Raw genomic sequence first — 21,764 nt, 5'->3', positions numbered from 1 at the left:
CTTATAGAGAAGAGTGGAAGATGATGGCCATTTTGGAAGGGGGACATTCTTTCTGACAGAGAAACTTTCAGATATGAAAAACAATGACCACTAATCCCAAATATCTTTTTCAAAGCTGGTACTTGCACCAGAACTGCACAACAGGTGGACCATGATGGAAGGGGGAACTACGGTGAATGTATGTGCAGGCTAATGTATGGAGGTGTTGAGTGAGGAGGAATTTTGGGGGGAGTGTGTGCACAAGTTAAGGTAGGTGCCAGAGATAGGGGGAATTTTGATGTGTGTTCACAGGGGAAGGCAAGAAGGTACAAGGGGTAGGGGAATTTGGAGGGCAGGAAGAAGGGATAAACTGTGGTGTGCAGTCTGGCTCTCTCACATTTAATTTCCTTTGGTTTTTTTTTTTAATAATTTCACAGCATCCCTATATACCACAGCCCATCTCTCCCCTTCCAATGGCTCTGGTCCTTTGGCAATGATTATCCCAGCCACAGAATACCCTAGCTGCTTGTTGATCTTTTTCCAAACTGTTCATTTGGATGATTTTTCTTTTATTTATTTTTTCAATTTTATTAAAAACAATTCAAAATGGTAAAAAATGCTGGATATCTAAACACAACATTTTATTTCAAGTGGAACAAAACATTTTGTTTGACCTGAGACAATCTTTCCTAACTTTAGATTCACCAAACTCACTGACAAATGTCATTTTCAGTTCTACCTACAATGATTTTTCCCCAATATTTCTCAGTTGCCAGTGAACCAAAAAAATCCATTAATCGCACAGCTCTACTGCCGGGTTCTACCTGGGCCTTGGAGACTAAAAACTCCCCTGGGAGGATGCTCTTTAAAATACACTAAAACAGAGAGTTCCCTCTCTGGGAAACCCCAGTCCCCCCAAGCCCACCTCACCTCAGTGACCCACTGCCAGTCTGAATTTGTGTAGAGAAGCCTCCCCCTGCCACCTCCCCATGCCATTGGGAGTGGCCATTTCAGAGTGTTCCAATGGTCAATTACTGTCAGTTTGCCCCTGAAGATTGGTCCGGCAAGGGGATTGGTCCGGCTGTCTCTTCGTACACCTATGCAGTCCTAGTACCTCCTTGAGGCCCTGTACCAGGCCCTCAGTCTGAGAGTTTGCCAGGCTGGAGCTCCCCAGCTCCTTTTGCCCTTCCCAGCAGAGAAAGGTCTAACCCGATCCAATGGCTGGGGGAATCTGCCACCTCCCCTCAAGAAAGGGTATTCGATTCTGTTCCTCTCTCTCCTGCCCACCCTCCCCTCCGCTTTCCCTCTTGAGGGACACTTCTCACAAGCACCTTCTATGAGAAGAAATAAACCACCTTCTGTGACTGGGAGCCATGAAACTGGTCCCATTCCAGCACAGAGGGAAAGGCTTTTATTCCCACTATTTTCTAATCCAAATGGAATCCGGTGGGTGAAGGTCTATTCTAGACTTGCGGAACCTCAACAAGTTTGTCAAACTACAGCGGTTCAAGATGGTCACACTATCAACAACAATTCCAGCAATGCAACAGGGAGATTGGTTCTCGGCCCTCAACCTCCAAGATGCATACTTCCATATTAGCATACACCCTTCCCACAGGAGGTTCCTCAGATTTCTTCTGGGGTCCGACCATTATCAATACAAGGTACTACCCTTTGGTCTCTCTACAGTACACATGGCAGTGGTGGCAACACACCTCCGCAAACAAGGGATTATAATATTCCCATACCTAGACTACTGCCTCATCAAGGCGCCGTCCACAGTTGACACGCTCGAAACCATAAGAAAAACAATGGACTTTTTCTGAGACTCTGCCTCCAGATAAACATACTAAAAACAACACTGACTCCAGCATAACAAGTGGAGTTTATTGGAGCCAAACTAGTTCAAAGAGAGGCCAGAGCCTTCCTTCCAGCTCACAGATTTTTCCGCAATAATCACTCATCTCCACTATGAAGACTAGCCCATAGATCTCTGCCAGAACTTGTCTACAGTTGCTTGGTCATATGGCAGTGACCATGTTCATGAGAAAACATGCCAGATTACATACTCACCACTTCCAGGAATGGCTATGCACAGTGTATGTACCCCACAGACACAGCCTCAATAAACTTCCCTTGCTACCACTCACAGTCAAGGACACATTAGATTGGTGGACACAATCCCAGAATGTCTGCATGGGAGTTCTCTTCCTCCAACCACCACCATACTTGATACTGAAGATCAGCACCTCCCTACTCAGTTGGGGAGCGCATCTACAGACCCACACAGTACAGGGCAAGTGGGCCCCATCGGAATCCACATTGCACATCAACCTCCTAGAATTACATGCAGTCCTCAATGCATGCCTACAAATTATACCAATAATCAGACAAAAGGCTATAAGAGTAATCACAGACAACACTGCCTGCGTGTTTCATATCAACAGACAGGACAGAGTGAGGTCTTAATCCCTGCATACAGAAGCACTAAAATTGCGGAATTGGTGCATCCAACATAGCATCAATATCTCTGCCGCAAACCTACCTGGACACCAGAACATCACGGCAGAGTCACTGAGCAGGAGGTTCTGACAAGAACACAAGTGGGAGACAGACACAAGACCCCTACAGCACATATTCGGCCACTGGGGATTCCTGGTCATAGATCTGTTTGCCACACCCGAAAATTCCAAATGCCCACAAATCTGCTCAAGAACAGGTCTGGGTCACCAATCTCTGGGGGGACGCCCTCCTCATTACATGGGATACACCTCTCCTCTGTGCCTTTCCACCCTTCCCCCTACTACTCAAAGTGTTTCACAAGATACAAGTGGAATGAGCCAGAGTCATTCTCATAGCCCCAACATGGCCACGACACGTATGGTATCCTTACCTCTTATACATGGCAGTCTGTCCACCAATCACCCTGCAGTTGACTCCACACCACCTCTCACAGGATGCAGGTCAAATTCTCCATCCAAATCTAAAATGACTCCATCTGGAGGTATGTCTCCTTCATGGTTCCAGGATCTGTTCAGAAAACATAAAGAGAATCTTATAAATAGCAGTCATTTGACAACATGCTACACTTACCTACATAAATGGAAAAGATTCTGGACTTGGTGCGACATCAAACATGTCTTAGCAATTAGCGCTATTTTACCACTTATCCTGGATTACATCCTAGAGCTAAAAAGATCAGGGTTCCCCACAAGCTCCGTTCGTGTATATCTGGCTGCCATTACTGCATTCCACTCCAAGATAGAAGATCATTTGGTATTTACCCACCCAATGACAAACAGATTCCTTAAGGGCCTTCAAAGCTTTACCCTGAAGTATGAGACCCCACCCCACCTTGGGATTTCAGTCTAGTTTTACGCTGTCTTATCAGCCCTCAGTTTGAACTTATGGTGACCTGCTCCTACATGCATCTATCCATGAAAATGGTTTTCTCACAGCCATCATATCCACCTGATGGGTAGGAAAATAGGTGTCCTCTTGGCGTAACCCCTGTACACAATCTTTTACAAAGATAAGGTGACGTTATGATCATACCCAAAGTTCTTACCCATGGTACCATCTTTTTTCCATCTAAATCAACCTATCCACCTTCTCTCCTTCTCCCCTAAACCACATGGCAACCAGCATGAGGCCACGCTACACACCTCAGATATCAGACAATCACTAGCCTTTTACCTTGACAGAGCCAAATCATTCAGACAGTTACCACGTTTATTCGTCTCTATTGCTGATAGATCAAAGGGGTCGGCCATATCCAAACAATGTGTTTCAAAATGGATCTTGGAGTGTATCCACCTTTGCTACTGACAACACAAACTTCAGTCCCCACCTGGAACTTGGATGCATTCCATTTACTTACTGTCCACCTCGATAGCTTTTCTAAATAACGTGCTGATTACAGGCATTTGCAAGGTGGACACCTGGGTGTCCACAGACACCTTCAGTCAACACCACGCTATCACCCACAACGTGGCATCAGATGCCCTACTAGGATGCACTGTCCTATCCTTCTTAATAAATGTCATTCTGAACCCCCACTCCTCTGAAGCCCCAGCTTCACCACCTGCCCTTCTCCCCTCTGCTTTGGAATTCAAACATGGACTCTAAGATAGAGAAGGAACTGAGGGCAGTTGGACTGCACAGCGCTATATAGCAGTCACTCACAGCGTGAGATGGGGTGGAGCACATGTGTGGCCCAAGGGGCACTGCTACCGAAGTTCTCAGATCCCAGGCGCAGGGACATTACCGCACCTATAGTGGAACACCCACAGGGACACACATCTCGAAGAAACTCAGTTACCGCATAAGGTGAGTAATCCTTTCATCAGAAGAGTTAGGGACAGATTCTGATTCCTTTCCTCACAGGAAGTAATACGTTTCTCCTCACATGGTCCCACTGATTTCAATGAAACTGTGAGCAGAGAGGAACTACTCAACATGAATAAGGTGGCAAAATCTGGCTACTGGTGATTTGCACTGACTGGTACAAAAAGAGAAACTGAGAAGAGGAAATAAAGGTCTAGAGTTTCACCTGGCCTTCCCACTCACTCGGGGTGGAAAGACATTTGGCCCATGAAAGCTGGTGGGAGGGGAATGGTTGGAGACATGGCTCTGTTCTCTCTCACACTGAACATGTCAGCCAGCACAGCTGAGCTATCGTGGGTTCTGGTAATTTGCTGCTGGTAGAGGCCAGCCATAAATTACTGTCTCCCAACAGAATGAGGGCAAAGCAGGAGGGGAACTGTGCCCTAACCCTTGTCTAGATTTAGAAAAATGTGTATGTTCGAACTAAGGTAGCTACCTAAAGTTAGCAAACCTCATTAGAAACACCATTTGCCACTTTGTGTAGATGCAGTTCTACACCTTTTAAAATGTACTAACTGACTGGGTTCAACCCTAGGGCCCTGTGCAGATGTTTTGTTCTTGTTGTAATGGGAGTTAATTAGTTGCAAATTAATTTGAGTAAACACAAATGATCATAAACACTAATGGAGACCACGCACAAAAATTTCATTAAGACAAACATTTGTTTCTGTTTCATATGATGCGTGCTGGATAATAGCAAAAGGAGACTCTACGCTCAAGACGGGTCTACGCATAAAATTTAGATCAACCTAGCTACATCATTCTGGTGTGTGAAAAATTCCCACCCCCGAGTGTTGTAGTTAAGCCAACCGAACCCCCAATGCAGACATGGCAAGGTCAACCAAGCTCCCACTGCTCGGGGCGGTGGGTTACCTACATCAATCGAAAACCCCCTTGCATTGTTGTAGGAAGTGTCCGTAGCACCCTTAGTGTGGACATGGCCTGAGTTAATTCTACTGGCACTTTTTTAAAGCAGCTGTTTGTTAAACTGCAGTAGGAGCAGCTCTGTGATCTAGCCACATGCACGTAGAATGACTCCAAACTCTGCACTCCTGCAACCCGTTGCCCTCTCTCCAAGTTCCATGCACGTTGCTACACCTTTACTTTTAACAACTATTTTGTTATGGTTCTGTCTTTTCCAGAAGAGTTTCATTACTAGCTGGGGCCAGAGGTTACAGGTGCCTGGTTCATATCACCTTAGCATTGCAGCTGGTTAGTCCTCACAATTCTTTTTTCTTTTTCTTTTCTTATCTTTTTTGGCTGAAACTATCCAATGAATTTCAACCAAATTTGTGAATACTTTCAGTGGTCCCAAAAAAGCATATTGGGGAGAATTTACTATTCACTGAAAATATTTTGCACAGCTCTATTCAAAAGTTCTGGTCTTCAGACACATCTCCCATTTCTTGTTTGTGTTGTCGCTGTTGGTGGGCGAGTTGCTTCCACCTGGCTGCTGTTTAGCGAAGGTTGTTTGGCGTCTGGATGGCTCATCCAACTCAATATCATATGGCAGAACCCATTCTGTACATCAAACAGTGAACACTTCTGCCATGGGTAAATAAATGACCTCAGTAACTGATAATGGGGAGTGATTGTGTAACACTGACAGACCCCAGTCGTCGACAGGCAGGATCGAACCTGGGACCTCTGGAGTTAAATGCATGAGCCTCTACTGCATGAGCTAAAAGCCACATGGCTCTTAGCTAAGACTTTAGCAGACTCATTAATCTTCCTCTAAGTGGCCTCAGTGCCACTAGATGGGCCAGAACACCACACCCAGGAGGTGTGTGGGTTACAGTTGGAATAAGTGCAAATCCTTGGTTTAACTGAAGATTTTCTAACTATTACAAGGCTGTTGAGCCAGTCTGTACTAGTTTCAACAAGTGTAATGATCCCTCTTTTTGGCAGGTGTGCTAAATCCTTCTTCAGCAGCTCTGCCAGGGCTACTGGAACTCCGCTTCAGTAATCTCCTGGGCTGCATATGGGGGTCTCTTTCTAACTTCAGCCTGCCCTTCAGGTGCCCATCTCCTTGGAACATGTCTTTAGAGTCTGGTACACGCTGACTGTTCTCCCTCCTCTCTCACCTTGAGGATATTATGTGCTTGTCCTGTGATTAGACCCATGGCTTGCAGTGTCCTGTTGCCCCGCAGTGGGTGGCACTCTTGTGTGTCAATGTTATGGGATGTACAGACTCCATGCTGGCTTGGCAATTACAGGGTTAATGGAGAACTGACTACCTGCTCAGCTGGGGCTGATTGATGGCCTTGCAGCAGCTGTAAGGGTAAAAGGGCTGTAAGGCAGGAGGGCACGGTGGCTGCCAGAGAGACAGCAGGACTAGAGAGGAGATCCCTTCAGCAGGCTGGCAAGGAACTGCCAGAGAAGTCAGCCATCCAGGGAGGGAGAACCAGGGTGAGAGGTTTTGGTAAGCCTACAGAGGATTCATAGATTCATAGACTGTAGGACTGGAAGGGACCTTGAGAGGTCATCGAGTCCAGTCCCCTGCCTGCATGGCAGGACCAAATACTGTCTAGACCATCCCTGATAGACATTTATCTAACCTACTCTTAAATATCTCCAGAGATGGAGATTCCACAACCTCCCTAGGTAGTTTATTCCAATGCTTAACCGACCTGATAGTTAGGAACTTTTTCCTAATGTCCAACCTAAACCTCCCTTGCTGCAGTTTAAGCCCATTGCTTCTTGTTCTATCCTTAGAGGCTAAGGTGAACAAGTTTTCTCCCTCCTCCTTATGATACCCTTTTAGATACCTGAAAACTGCTATCATGAGGAAGCCTTGTCTCTGTGACCTTGTCTTTGAAAGAGTGCCATTTAATCTTACTATTATTTTCCTGTACAGTAGGAAACCTCTTCTCCAGATGTGCATTCTACCACAGATTTCCATCTCACTGAGTTTCACTAACAGCCTGTCATGCCAGACTCCATTAAATGCTGCGCTGAGTTTAAAAAAAAGACTCCCATTGATGATTGGGGTGGCTTTTGCTGGAAGCCACCAATAAGAGGCTGCCAGAAGGCCACCAGCAGGTCCATAATTGAGTGCAAAGGCCTGTAAGTCTTCTTTTAGAAGACACCATAAAAGCCTTGACTATACCATTCTTTCCCTTATATTGCAAAGGTGACTGGTTAAAGACATAGGCCAGTAGCTGCCTGGAAAAAAGAAGGATCCTTGCCAGTCTTCAGAGGAACAATAACTGCTGATTTCCACCAATTAGGTACCTTTCTTTTTATCCTTGAGTAATTTCTGATGTCCAACAACCTGGCTCTAGCCTTCTACACAAAGTGCTCTTTCATATGGCCATAGATGTACTGCAACCCAGAGGATTTGCTTGGTATAAGCTTCTCTATTGCATCTTCTAGCTCATGTATGAGGAAGATCTTTCTAAAGCCATGGTACTCAGATCTATGTGCATGTTTTTGAATTATCTTTGTCTTTCCTCCTGAATACTCCATCTTGCATGTTTTTGCCATGGTTCTATCCTCATCATCATATATGAGCCTACTCATCTTGGCATAATGTTTGAACAGCATATTCACAGGCTTTGTCGTCTAATGCCTCTACACCTTTACTTTTCAGGATATTGGTGTTATTTAAATTGCAGGCCTTTCTCTGTTCATTCTCAATTTGCTTCAGTATCATCCATAGATTTTTTTTTCTGCAAGGATCCAATCTTATTAAAGTAAACTGGTTCTATGTTAAAGCGACTATTTACAGAGCTGCAGCAATTGGAGCTTAGCATTCTAGCCATGTGCACACAGACTGACCTGCTGGTGCCTCCTCCATACTCTTCCCTCCTGCAACTTGTGCTCCTCCCTCTAAGTTCTATGCTGGTTGCTACAATTTCTAGCCATCATTCAACCTTTGTGACATTAGTGGTCCTGTCTCCTGGGTAGAATGTACTGCTACTCTGGGCCAGGAAGCATGACTGCTGAGTATATATTCATCCTCACTTTCTGCCCTAATGTGATGTACAGAGAAGAAAAGTGGGGGCAAGGAAAGCATCAGACAGAGCAGTAAACAGGGGAGGTGGGGAGAAGGAAGAATTTCCTCATTGCCTGAAGGACTGCATATGAGCACAGTTGGATGAATTATTGATTTTTTTTTTTTTTGGTTTGGTGGCAGTTCCAAAAATTTTTTTTTAAATAAAATTTGGTTAGCATTAAACTAAATCTAATTTTTTTAAAAAAATTTGGTGACTCATAAAAGTTAATTTGGGGCCTGCTCCACAGCAGGATTTCAAACTTGGCTTTCCCACATCCACTGGGCTACATGTTATGAGAGGACTGGGGGGAGGGAACAGCAGCACCATCTCCTTCTTCTCCTCTGGCCATTTTATGAATGGCTGAAACTACTCATGTCAAATTTGCAATAAGAACGAGGAGTACTTGTGGCACCTTAGAGACTAACAAATGTATTTGGGCATAAGCTTTCATGGGCTAAACCCACTTCACCAGATGCATGGAGTGGAAAATACAGTAGGAAGATATATATATACAGAGAACATGAAAAGATGGGGGTTGCCATACCAACTCTAACGAGACAAATCAATTAAGGTGGGCTATTATCAGCAGAAGAGAAAAAACTTTTGTAGTGATAATCAGGATGGCCCATTTCAAACAGTTGACACGAAAGTGTGAGTAACAGTAGGGGGAAAATTAGCATGGGGAAATAGTTTTTAGTTTGTGTAATGACCCATCCACTCCCAGTCTTTATTCAAGCCTAATTTGATGGTGTCCAGTTTGAAAATTAATTAATTTTCCCCCTTGTATCTCCTTTCTGCAGAGAGACCAAAAGCCCGTCCGTACATCGAGTCAAAGCTAAAAATGCAGAAATATAGAAGCAGGAAACTAAAGCTGAGAGATGTCCTGGAAATCACACTAGAAAGTGTAAACAACTGGAGTCCCCAGACAACAGACGATTTACCGTGGCATTTCCTGAGGAAGCTCATGGCTCTGAATGGGACGGCCAGAAACACAAGCCTTGAGCACAGGGCACCTGATGGTCAAACACTCATTATGGACAAAGAGGAGCTGGGTATTCATGAAGATTTTTTTTTTCTCAGTGACACAGACACCAGTGATTCTCTGAACCCCCTTGATGTTCTCTGTGCTGTTCTGCTTTGCTCGGACAGTTTCCTACAGCAGGAGATCCTGTCCAAAATGTCCATGTGCCAGTTTGCCCTCCCTCTGCTGCTACCTGCCCTCGACACCCCCAGGTGCACTCTAATGCTGTGGGCCATGAGGGACATTGTGAGGAAGTGGAGGCCGCACTCCCTGGCAGACAGCAGAGGGTTCAGAGAGGAGAGCCTGGTGCTCACCAAAATGCCAACCATTTCCTTTGTGCGGCTGGGCAGCTGCAGCTTCTCCAAGTCCAAATTCCTCAATGAGGTTCTCAGCCCCTCCCAGCAGCACCACGATTTCTTTATCCATCAGGACATGGAGTCTGGGAACGTCCCTCGGGAAATCGCAGATGGGCTGGTTGAGATTTCCTGGTATTTCCCTGGGGGGAGGGAGAATTCAGATCTTTTCCCAGAGCCCCTTGCGGTTACAAACTTGCACGGAGACATTGAGACCCACTGGCTGCAGTTCAGTTTTTTAACAGAGATCTCCTCAGCAGTGTTCATATTAACAGAGAGCATCAGTGAGAGAGAATATGCACTGTTATCATCTTTGCAGGAATCGTCCACTAAATACTACTTCATCTTTAATAATCAGGCTGCGACATCCAAGGAAACACTGGCATTCCTGAACAAGTTGGCCCCAGGGCTGAAACTGAACAACTCACATGTGCTGCAGAAAGGACGTGCCACAAATCAGGCGGCTTATGTAAAAGTTCTGCAGTCTGCAATAGCAGCTGTAATGACGTCTTCTCCCAAGAGAGTGAGTATAGAAGCCATGGCTGAGACAGCGCGTCAATTAGGCATCCAGGTAGATGAGGATAATAAGAAATGTCAGAGAGCCAGTGAATATGCCAAGGAAATCACTGTACACATAAAAGATGTGGCAAAGTACAAGAGGGAAAAGCTGAGACTCCAAGGGGAGACCTGGAAAAACTTGGCTGAAGTGGAAAAGGAGCTGTGCCAAATGAGAAAGCGAGGGGACATCCCTCTTGAGAAATATAAATCTCAGCTGAAAGAGAAATTAATGGATTTACGTGTTCAGCAGAATACACATGACCTTACTGATGGTTTGACTACATTTATTACTGGACTAGGACTACTGCCTCCCGAGGAGAAACATTACTTCCTGAAATGGATGAAGTTTGACCTGGATCACATTGCTCGGGAGAATCTTTCTAAACTACAGGATCAATATAAAGAGAAATGCAAAAACTCAAAAGACGACCCCAAAATGTTTGCAGAAGTAGATAAACTAATCTCTGCCAGTTCCTTAGGGGTGGAGCATTTTATGCGTGAGTTGGGGCAGTTATATGAGGCTGAACACGCAATGGTGAAGGAAGGTAAAATAGCAGAAAGCCAAAGACAATTTCTTCATCTCTCAGGCATAGCAGCTGACCTGATGCTGGAAGGGTTTCCCATGGAGCTGATCGATGGAGATGTATCCAACATCCCACTGCAGTGGGTAACAGATGTTCTGAGTCAGCTCCATGCCAAGCTGGGGGGAAAGTCCAGAATGTTGGTTCTGACGGTGCTGGGAGGGCAGAGCACTGGGAAATCCACCCTCCTCAACACCATGTTTGGCCTGCAGTTTGCAGTGAGCAGTGGCCGATGTACGCGAGGAGCCTTCATGTCCCTCATTAAAGTGGTAGAGAACTTTCAGCAGGAGCTGGGCTGTGATTTCATCCTGGTGATAGACACAGAAGGCTTTAAAGCCCCTGAACTGGCCAAGCTGGAGGACAGTTATCAACATGACAATGAGCTGGCCACACTGGTGATTGGACTGAGTGACATAACCATCGTTAACATGGCCATGGAGAACGCCACCGAAATGAAGGATGTTCTGCAAATTGTGGTTCATGCCTTTCTCAGAATGGAAGAAATCAGGCACAAACCCAACTGCCAGTTTGTGCATCAGAATGTCAGTGATGTGTCTGCGCACGAACAAAACATGAGGGACAGGAAACACCTCCTGGAGCAGATGGATGAAATGACCAAAGCTGCAGCAAACATGGAAAAGAAAGGCAGGAAGATGAAATTTTCTGATATTATGGATTATGATCTGGAAAAACACAATTGGTACATTCCTGCTCTGTGGCATGGAGTCCCTCCCATGTCTCCAGTGAATATGGGATACAGTGAAAAGGTTTATGAATTAAAGAAATATTTGTTTGAATTTCTGAAAGGCTGTTCACAAAACAGATCCCCCAAGGATATTCCCCAATTTCTTGAATGGGTGAGGAGCCTGTGGAATGCTGTAAAACATGAAAACTTCATTTTCAGCTTTAGAAACAGCCTCGTTGCTGAAGCCTATGACCAGCTCTCTGTGAAATATGCAGAGTGGGAATGGGGTTTCTGCAAGATGATGCACCTCTGGGTATCTGAAAAGGAAACTTTCATCCAACATCAGCCACCAGATAAACTAGACACCAATGTTTTAACCAAACTAAAGACTGAGGCACAGGAAAAACTGAGGCAAGAAGCAGAGAAGATTTTGGATCATTTAAAACAATATTTTGAAAGTGGAGCAGCAAATCTACACCTGATAGAACAGTACAGGGAACATTTTAGGAGAAGTGCAAATGGTCTGAGGAATGAACTGGAGAGTTATTCATTCAGCAAGTTGAAAGAAGTGTTTGAAATTAGAAAAGGCCAACGTAAAACAGACGCTATCCTGTCAGAGTACAAGAGAAAAATTGAAGAGAACGTTGACAGGCTTCTGAACCATTGCAGGAAAAGCAAATGCAAACTGAATAATGATAAACTGGAGGAGGAATTTGACAAGATGTGGACAGAAACATTGTTGGAATTATCACTCATTACTTTACAGAAACACAACATATTTGAAGATATGGAACTCCATCTGAGAAGAGACCTAGAGAATAAGGGGAGTGCAGTATGGCAGATGTTAAAGGATGCCAAAAGCTTGTCTGCTTATAAAACACAAAATTTCAAAATGAAAAAGGAATACTCAGACTTTTTCAAAGTTTACAGAATGTTAAGTATGAAAGAATACTTTAGACATGAACGCTGGCATAAAACAGAGGCTCTGGCTAAATCCTTAATAGACAAGTGCAATAGTTACACTGAAGAAAAGGTAAATGGCAAAGCAGATTACGATGAAATTTATTGCAGAGAGTTGTTGCGGATGATTGACGAGCAGCTTCAGCAGGCAAATGTTCAAAACCTTCACCTCACCGCTTGCTTTGAAGTTGACCTGAAGCTTCACATTTTGGGGGATGCAGCTCGTGCATTTCAGAAGATGCATGAAGAATTCATTACAGAAAATGATCCTCTGCAGCGTCTGGGGAAACTGAAACCTCAGTATCGCTCCACATTCATAGCTCTGTACTTAGAGAAGGATGAGTGTCAAGACAGGGCCTGGAATTTCTGTGATCAGTGTCTGAGACCTGCCCTGGTGGACTATGTGAACAAGAGACTTGGGACAGAAATAGTGGACGACGTTCTTAGCAGTGAACGGTCTGTTGAGTACAGCACCCGGAGCTTTTTCCAATTCTTTGTTCTGAAGCAGCTGTTGGAAGAAAATGACTTTAACAATTATGTGCAATACACAAGGAGTTATGTATATTTTATCAAAACCCGGATACGGAGACACTTGTTAACACTCTACAAAGAGACGGCAAGTCTGGGAGATTTGGAGAAAAGGATTTTCTCCCCAATAATTAATAAACTCAGTGTTGTTCTGAAAAACTCCAAAGGTGTGAAGACTAAGACAGTCTCTGCCTTTTTAGACAACTTTTGTGAAAAGCTGCAGCAGGATCTAGTCATTCCCAGGGATAGCTTAGAAGTGATACTGTTTAAAAACACAGCACGTGCAGACCAATTTTCAGCTTTTATAGAACAGTTTATTCCTGATCTGGAAAAACAAGTTTTATCCACTTTTGAAAATCTGGAAATTCAGTCAAAACTCTCAAAACTTGCAGTGAAGCCCCAGGATGAGATCTTCAAGCGAGTGTTTGGCTGTGGGAAGCAGTGTCCGTTCTGTAAAGTCCCCTGTGATGCAGGAGCCGAAGTTCATGAGAAGCATTATGCAGCAGTGCATCGGCCTAGAGGATTAGGGGACAGCCGGTGGAATAAAACAAGGATACTTGCCTATGATATATGCTCCTCTTCTGTGGCTTCCAATAACACATTCAGATGTACAGAGACAAAAGGGGAGTTTCATCCGTATAAAGATTATCACAAATTTTTTCCAGACTGGCTCATCCAGCCAGATTCCAGCATCACGGCTTCCGATTACTGGAAGTTTGTTTTCAAGGAATTCAATCACCAGTTTGCTGAGGCATTTGATGCTCTCCCTGCCAATCTCCCTGGTGACTGGTATAAAATAACTAAAGAGCAGGCACTGGAGAGCCTAAAGGAAGCCTTTACATTTAAGTAAAAAAACAGGCTGAGAAATTCTGTGGTGAGCAGAAAGTTACAGAAGTTAATTTTCTTTAAATGTGGCATGTGAAAAAAATCCCATATCTTCTAAATATGAAATGTTGTTTCTCTTTTAATATAAGACACAGGTTGCAGCTTCCAAACAGATAAAGAAGCAATGCTTTTTCACATTTCACATCACATAGAATTTATGGAAAATTAAAGATGAGGGAAAGACCCATCTGTGGAGTTTCTGCATCTTTGTCTTAAGGAGCAAATGACCAAAATCCCAAATTTGTCCTCACCACTGCATTTTGCTGGTGCAGTGGTTAGGACAAATAACCTGCACTTTTGCGGCTAATCTGACACCAAACAGCCTGGCCCTGATGCTCACCTTCCATGGGAAAACACATGGAAGGGAAAAAGCACTTCAGAAACAACAACAAGGGAGGTTTGCAGCATAACATAATGGGGAAGGGAGGGATGCACGCAGCAAACCCAACAGACCCTGATGATTCAAAGGAATCCCCATAAACGCATCCCATCCCTGAGAATAGTCTTTCCATCTGCCCTGCGCTCTGCCCCGCACACCCCTCTCACCCAGGGCAGTAAGGCTGAGAAGCCCTGGTGCTATTAGCTACTCCCTCTGTGATTGCCGGCCACCCTCTGCATAGGGGTGCTGTGGGGATGGGGGGATGGGCGAGGAAGGGAAGTGGTGGATGCTGCCCCATCCAAGGGATAAAAAAAGCCTAGAAATGTCACTTTGGGGCCAGCCATGCAACGCCCTTACACTCCGCTTGGTGCCATTTCTCTGTCTGTCTCTCTGTCCGTAATGGGATAATTTTTCAGTGCCTCATCTGATCAATTCCAAAATTCCAGGCAGTGAAATGGCCAGAACCCTTTTGATTTTAGAGGAAATCAGTAAACCACAACGGGCAAAATGGGGGACACATGAAGCTCCTGGCATCCATTTAGCAGAGCCACATCTTCAAGCACCTCTGCAGTTGCCTATAGATCAAAGAACCAGCTTATGGCTGAATTACTGCCTTCAGCATAACAACACCGCCAGCTCAGCTCTGCCCATCCTTCCAGTGGAGTTTAAGACGTGGGCCACCTGAATGACTGATGTCCCAGAAAAAAAACAATATGGAGGAGGGATGAAAGAGGGAATGGGGATGTATAGATGGGGGAACAGGGGCATGCACACAGCCCAGGGCAAGGGGGCAGAGTGCGGGACCCTGGTGTGAAGGGCTCACATAACTCCTGGTGGCAGATGGGACATTGGCAAACCAGCTCAGACCAGCGCCATAGGCCCATTCACTTGTGTGTGACTATCGAAGGAGTTAAATGTATTAGTAGATATTCAGCCAATTCACTTGTGTGTTAATAGAGATCACAGGAGATGTTAATTGTATTGTTTTTGGCCAACTATATCTTGTTGTTTACTATTACATTACATTTACATTATGCATGCCTGGTAATTAAACAGATCTAGATCAAAGTGTGTGTTAATCTAAGAGTATATTCAGATGTTAGAACTTCATCAAACTAATGGAATGTTACTTGCATTGTTTTCATTTATCTATTCTTATTATAATGGAAAGGCAGGCAGTTATATTATGTCTAAGCTTGTAATTAAATAACTCATTGAATGCAAATGAAGAGTGCTAAATTCAAAGCAATTGGCCATTGTGTGAGTAAGAACATGTCTCTGACTGTTGTGTGGAGAAGAAGCTATAAGTACTGATTCAAAGGAAGATCCTTTATCTCTGGACTGTTTCGATTCTACCACCGTGCAATAACTAAACAAGAAGACGGAGATCCCCAGTGTTATTCTGGGTAGCCCTGAACTGGCAGATTACTACGTCTCTGCTATTCTTTTGGGTTTACAAACTTTGACTCACCTGTTAATGTATTTTACCTGCTTTAACCTCAATAACACTCATGTCTTTTCTCCGCTAATAAACCTATAGTGAGTTAACTATACAATTGGCTACCATTGTTGTCCTTGGTGTAAGATCCAGAGTACCAATCGATGAGGGGGAAGTGACTGGTGTCTTGGGACTGGGAGCAACCTGATATGATGTGATTTTTGGTTTATGTGACTATTATCACTAAGTCCAGTTTATTTGCATGGTAAGATGGGCTGGAGAGCTTAAGTGGACTGTCTGTGACTCCCTGGTAAGACTGGAACAGTGATCCAGGAGTTCACATTTGTTACTGGTTGGTGAAATCTAATTACAGACCACACCACCAGCTTGGGGTGGCTGCCCTGTTTTCTGACAGTCTGACCTGAGATTGGCACTCACAGTTGTGAGCCACTCCAGACAGCATGAAATTGGGGGAACCTGGTGTGGGGCAAGGGGACACACAGAACCCCCATCATGGGGGGGAAGGTAGGAATGGGAGGGAGGCAGAGCTCCTGGCCTGAGAGAGAAGGGAGACCCTGGTATAGAGGGAGGGATTAATGAGGGGCACACACAACTCCTTGTGTGTGGGGGGGAGACTAGGGAACCCTAGTATGGGAGGGAAATAGGGGAATGGGAGCACATTGAGAGCCCCTGCCATGGGGGGAGAATTGGGGACCCAGGCATTGGGAGAGTGAGGAATAGGGGACACAAAGCCCCTGGTATGGGGGCAGTGGGAGGCACACAATGCTGCTGGCATTGGAGGGGAAAACGGGGTCCCTAGTATGGGAGGATGAGGGAGTTTGGGGGGCACACAGAGCCCCTGCAATTGAGGGGCATGGGACGGTGGCGCACAGGAAGGTTGGGGGTTGGAATGGAGGGATGTGGGAATCCTCTGGTGTGTGCAATAAGTTCACCCGACAGCAGCAACCTAGTGTGCGACCCTTTAGGACACATACACTAAACCCAGAATATGAAGTTAGCAACATCAGCGTTATCCACAGGCCTGAGCTGGGGTGACTGAATGGCAGAATGTCCTTGGCTGCGCAGGGTGACTGTTGAAGAAGTGAGACAAATGAAGGAGGTGGTGGGGCAGGCTCGTCTGAGCCAGAGGCAGAGCTTTCCCGGAGCCATCCAGTGCTGAGGAATGAACTCCCCCAGGATCTAAAACACCCATAGGATCTAAAATCCAGCACCAACCCCACCAGCTTTTGTTTGAACTGCAGGATGGATTGTTGTTGTCACTAATACAAGCACCCAGCACAGCAGACATAAAAAATTCACATTAATGTTACACTTGCTCACCCAAAATCTTACAGCCTTAGTTTTTTTCCTCAGGGTCACACTACTACTGCTTCTCTGGCTGTATCTGGGGCTCCTTTGCTCCTTCTCTGTGTCCTTCTGTCTGTGCTGTTCCCCGCTCAGCCCCACAGCCCCACCGCTCAATGCCCCAAGCCCTGCATTTGCTAGCTCAGTCTTCAGGAGAAGAAAGGGGGCCTTATCCAGCAGTGCAAAAGAGAAAACCCTTCACTCCATTCTATTTTTGCTGATTTGACTCAGAAAGAGCCCAGTTGAGAACAAACCCCTACAAACCTTTTAGCATAAGCCACCACACTGCCATGAGATATTTATGTCATCTGGCTATCAATGATACAGGAAGGGCTGTGGATGACTAGATAGAAGGTTCAATAGAATCAGGAGCCTATCAGTGTACTAGGGGGTGTTGAAATGCCCGAGGTGTGTATGGGGTGTTCATCCGGGCACATCCTTTATTCTAGGTATAACCCTGGCAGGGTTGTAGAGGATGCTCGCTTGAAGGAAACAGTACTGGAAAATCAGGAGGCTGAATCACCGTCCTAGTATGGGCAACAGGGCCCTGTCCTATTTGGGGGGGCTGGCATTTAAAGGAGACTTCAATATTTTTGACCCGTAGAAGTCCTAAAAGACTTTCCTTCCAGAGGTAGGGGCACTAGCCCCAGTATGTTTTCAATAAAGTTCTACATAAAAAAAATTCATCTAGCTCCCTAATTTATACTCAGCTGTTTTTCTTTCTCCTGCCTCCTAAATTTGGCTGGACAATATCTTTAGCAGTGTGGCCATCCCTTGTGCTTATGTTTACACAATATTTGGAGGCTGTCTTAAAGCCTCAACTCCTGGAGGCATTTGAAGATATTAGACTCTCAACTTTCATTTAAAAAACAATGTTTCTAGCCCTCATGGTTCCGAAGAAACCGGAGTGTAGTCTAAATGTTGAAAAAAAAACAACCACCCAAAAGGCAAATAAAAAACCAAAACATTTACTCTTCATATAAAATCTCAAGGTTTTTCTCCCCCTCCCCCAATCAATCTAATGATTCTGGGGGCCTGGTTCATGATTTGTGCATGTTTGGAGTTGACAACACTATATTAGCAAAAAACGGCCTTTCTGTCCTCCTCGTAGAAACAGGTGGGATATAGTCGTAGGGAAAAGAATATGTGTCCATAATAGCTGCAAAGTCCTCTGGGATCCTTACGAGGACAAAATATGCAAACCAAATAGGTGGGAACTCTCGCTATCAAAATGGGCAGCAGCTAAGGGATAGGTCAGTGTTACCAGTGGGTTCATTTTCTTATCATAAGGCACTTTGCAGGATAGTTTCAAATAGTTCCAGAGATCAGATAGTCCGTGGGAATAAAGCGCTTACTTAAAGTTAAGCACATGCTTAAAGACTTAACTGGATTGGGATGAATGTGAACACTCACTTAAGTGCTTTAATGAACAGGGACCTCCACCTGTATGAGTAGAGCCCTACCAAATTCATGGCATTTTACCATAGACCATGAAATCTGGTTTCCCCCATGAAATCTGGCTACTGTAGGAGAGTCGCGGTGTTGCGTACCCCTGTGTGTGTACGTCTCAGCTTCTGCAGGTAACCGAGACAACACCCCACGATCAAAGAAATCGACAACCACAGATTAGCTGAGCAACGAAGGCACCCAAGCCCAGTGAAGCACAATGAGAAGCGTCCTATATCTTACAAGACCCTTCAAATTTGAGCACTCCGATACAATGGAACGGCTGGCTTAATCACTGGACGGACCTACCAGCATCCCCTGGGCCGAACAAGTTGCTTTATTGTAATAATTATTTATACCCTACTACCAATAGGGCTTGTACTGCCCCCTGATGCGTTGCCCTCTGATGAGGTCATGTACCACCCTCTGATGTCACCTAAGCCTACCCATCTCCTTGTATGGGGTGGTATAACCAAAACATCTCTATTCATCATGTCACGACACCTAGGAGGTCAGAAAGTTCTGGTTCCCTCTCTGGTGTCAGGATGTTCTAGCGCTTGATGTCCCAGGTGCTCCTAGTGCTAAGTACAGGAGCCTATGATTCCATCCTAGCGGTGTTTGCTTTGCAGCCTCAGCTCCTTTCCTGCCAGTGGCTGTACTTTTCCACACGCGCACAGTCTGACCGAGAGGCTGGTGGAGTTATGCTGCACCTGTGAGCAGTGCTTGCTTCTAGCCACAACTCTTGCTAAGGCTGCGGGCCTCGTACTGGGCCCCTTGTTTCAGGCTCTCTTCCTATTACACCAGTTAGGACCCTCATGAAGGAGCCAGATCTGCCCCAGTGCTCAGCATCGAGCAGTTACCATTGAGATCAATGATTCTGGACTCTGAATTTAAGTCCCTGACTGGCAGTTGAGCACTTTGGAAAATTGGACCATTTGCTGAAGCGCTGAACTAGTAGCTGGTGGGTGGATGCAGAACTGTTTGGAAAATCTGGCCTTTAGTGTCTTTTGATGCAAGACAAACAAATTTGGTGATTCACAGAAATCAAGATAATGACACAGAGAAGTGACTCCTCCATCTTACTCCCATTTATTTATTCAAAATAAAGTCTCCACCTTTACATTCACTGAGAAAAAAACCTTCCTATCATCCTCCTAAAAGCCTTTTTCACCTCCTTGTTCCTCATGCTGTAGATCAGGGGGTTCAGCATGGGGATCAACAGGGTATAAAACACAGAGATGATTTTGTCCTGGTCCATGGAGTACTTTGAACTGGGCCGCAAATACATAAAAATGACCGTTCCGTAGAAGACCGTGACGGTCGTCAGGTGGGAGGTGCAGGTGGAGAAGGCTTTGCGCCTGCCCTCCGTGGAGTTGATCCTTAGAATAGCAACCACAATGTACACATAGGAGATGACAATGGTCAGGAGAGTAGATGTTATAATTACAATAGAAAAGGTGAAGTGAACAATGTCTGTGATGTGGGTGTCAGAGCAGGCCAGTTTCAGGAGGGGGGGCACATCACAGAAGAAATGGTTGATGACGTTTGATCCACAGAAGGACAAACGGAATATAAATATAATCTGAACTGTTGCATTTACACAGCTGGCTAGGTACGACCCCAGCACCAGCAGCATGCAGAACCGCTTGGACATGATGACGGTGTACAGCAATGGGCTGCAGATGGCTGTGAAACGATCATATGCCATGACACCCAACAGGCAGCACTCACAGGACACAGCAATGCAGAAGAAGTAAAACTGCAGAGCGCACCCAGTGAATGTAATTGCTTTGCTCTCCACTGCAAAGGCCATCAGTGTCTGGGGAGCGATGACGGTGGAGTATCCGACATCTAAGAGGGCCAGGTTACTGAGGAAAAAGTACATGGGGGTGTGAAGCCGGGACTCAATCCTGATTAAAGTGACCATCCCGAGATTCCCCACCAGGATGAGCAGGTAGATCAACAGAAACACCACAAACAGCATGACTCTCAGGTGCTGGTTGTCCGTGAATCCCAACAAGATGAACTCCGTCACAGTGGTGTGATTCCCCTTCAACATTTATCCCAGATGTGCTGTTCCCCACAAGGGAGAAAGCGAGCATTACATGGAAAGAAGAGACAAATAAAGGCTGAGTATCAATTCCTTGGGGTCATTCTGATCATATACCATGTGGTTCTCTGGTGAGATCTAACAGAGGTTTAAGACTCCATTATGGGTTTTGAACTAACAGCCATGGGTCTCTTAGCTCAGGCGGTAGGAAAAAGAAAGAACTTTCTCCCAGCAGGCAGCTGGCCGGCCACGAAATGTCTGTACCTACTGTGGGCAGATTTGTGGTTCCAGGCTTGGATTCCTGAGTCATCTCAGGGCCCATATGTAAATCCGTGGTAGAGATCAGCCTCGAATCGAGGGATGGCCAATGAATGATCGGGCGGTAGAGGCTTATATTCTACTAGATAGCAAAAAGAACGAGGAGTACTTGTGGCACCTTAGAGAGTAACAAATTTATTTGCGCATAAGGTGCCACAAGTACTCCTTGTTCTTTTTGCTGATACAGACTAACATGGCTACCACTCTGAAACCATTCTACTAGATCAGGGGTCGGCAACCTTTCAGAAGCGGTGTGCTGAGTCTTCATTTATTCATTCGAATTTAAGGTTCCGTGTGCCAGTCATACATGTTAACGTTTTTAGAAGGTCTCTTTCTATAAGTCTATAATATGTAACTAAACTATTGTTGTATGTAAAGTAAATAAGGTTTTTAAAATGTTTAAGAAGCTTCATTTAAAATTAAATTAAAATGCAGAGCCCCCCCGGACTGGTGGCCAGGACCTGGGCAGTGTGAGTGCCACTGAAAATCAGCTCGCGTGCCGCCTTCGGCACACGTGCCATAGGTTGCCTACCTCTGTACTAGAGAGAAGTCCCATATTCAATGCTGACTGCCAAGAGCTCACCCAGTGTTGTTTCATTACAATATAATGTATTATGACTAGATTCACATACAGTTACCCAGGCTGATTAATTCCACCCCTGGCCAGTGGTACTCTGTGCACAGCAAGCTATTAAGGTGAGGATATAGGACATAGGTGCTTGTCCACTTCCTTTTATGGGGCCAGGCTAGTAGTTTCATACAATAAGGTACGTGGCAGGCAGGCAGAATTGTAGAAATGGGATCCGTATTCACCATACTGAGTTGCCAGAGTTA

The 21,764-nt window shown here is 45.2% G+C and overlaps 2 protein-coding genes across 2 annotated transcripts in view; one reads left to right on the top strand and one right to left on the bottom strand.

Annotated features, from left to right (window-relative positions):
* Positions 1–13,899, top strand: part of LOC112120801 (interferon-induced very large GTPase 1-like) — a gene marked incomplete at its 5' end in the record, with an annotated part of 37,334 nt that extends 23,435 nt beyond the window's left edge. Inside the window, one exon of the mRNA XM_026646749.1 lies at positions 9,164–13,899. Coding sequence (XP_026502534.1) covers positions 9,164–13,899 — 4,736 coding nt within the window. The remainder of the gene's footprint in view (positions 1–9,163) is intronic.
* A 5,786-nt stretch (positions 13,900–19,685) lies between these two features.
* LOC112120803 (olfactory receptor 1019-like) lies at positions 19,686–20,621 on the bottom strand. The gene has a single exon (XM_024219963.2). The coding sequence runs from the start codon at positions 20,619–20,621 to the stop codon at positions 19,686–19,688; it is 936 nt and encodes a 311-aa protein (XP_024075731.1).
* Between the last annotated feature and the right edge of the window lie 1,143 nt (positions 20,622–21,764).

Source organism: Terrapene carolina, unplaced genomic scaffold, assembly GCF_002925995.2.
Source record: "Terrapene carolina triunguis isolate 2854851 unplaced genomic scaffold, T_m_triunguis-2.0 Scaffold41576, whole genome shotgun sequence".
NCBI lineage: Eukaryota > Metazoa > Chordata > Testudines > Emydidae > Terrapene > Terrapene triunguis.
Note: the sequence above shows the minus strand (reverse complement) of the source record. Positions and strands in the feature narration are given on the sequence as shown.

Coding starts and splice junctions, on each gene's coding strand:
- LOC112120803 (XM_024219963.2), bottom strand. CDS start 20,621: ATGTTGAAGGGGAATCACACCACTGTGACGGAGTTCATCTTGTTGGGA.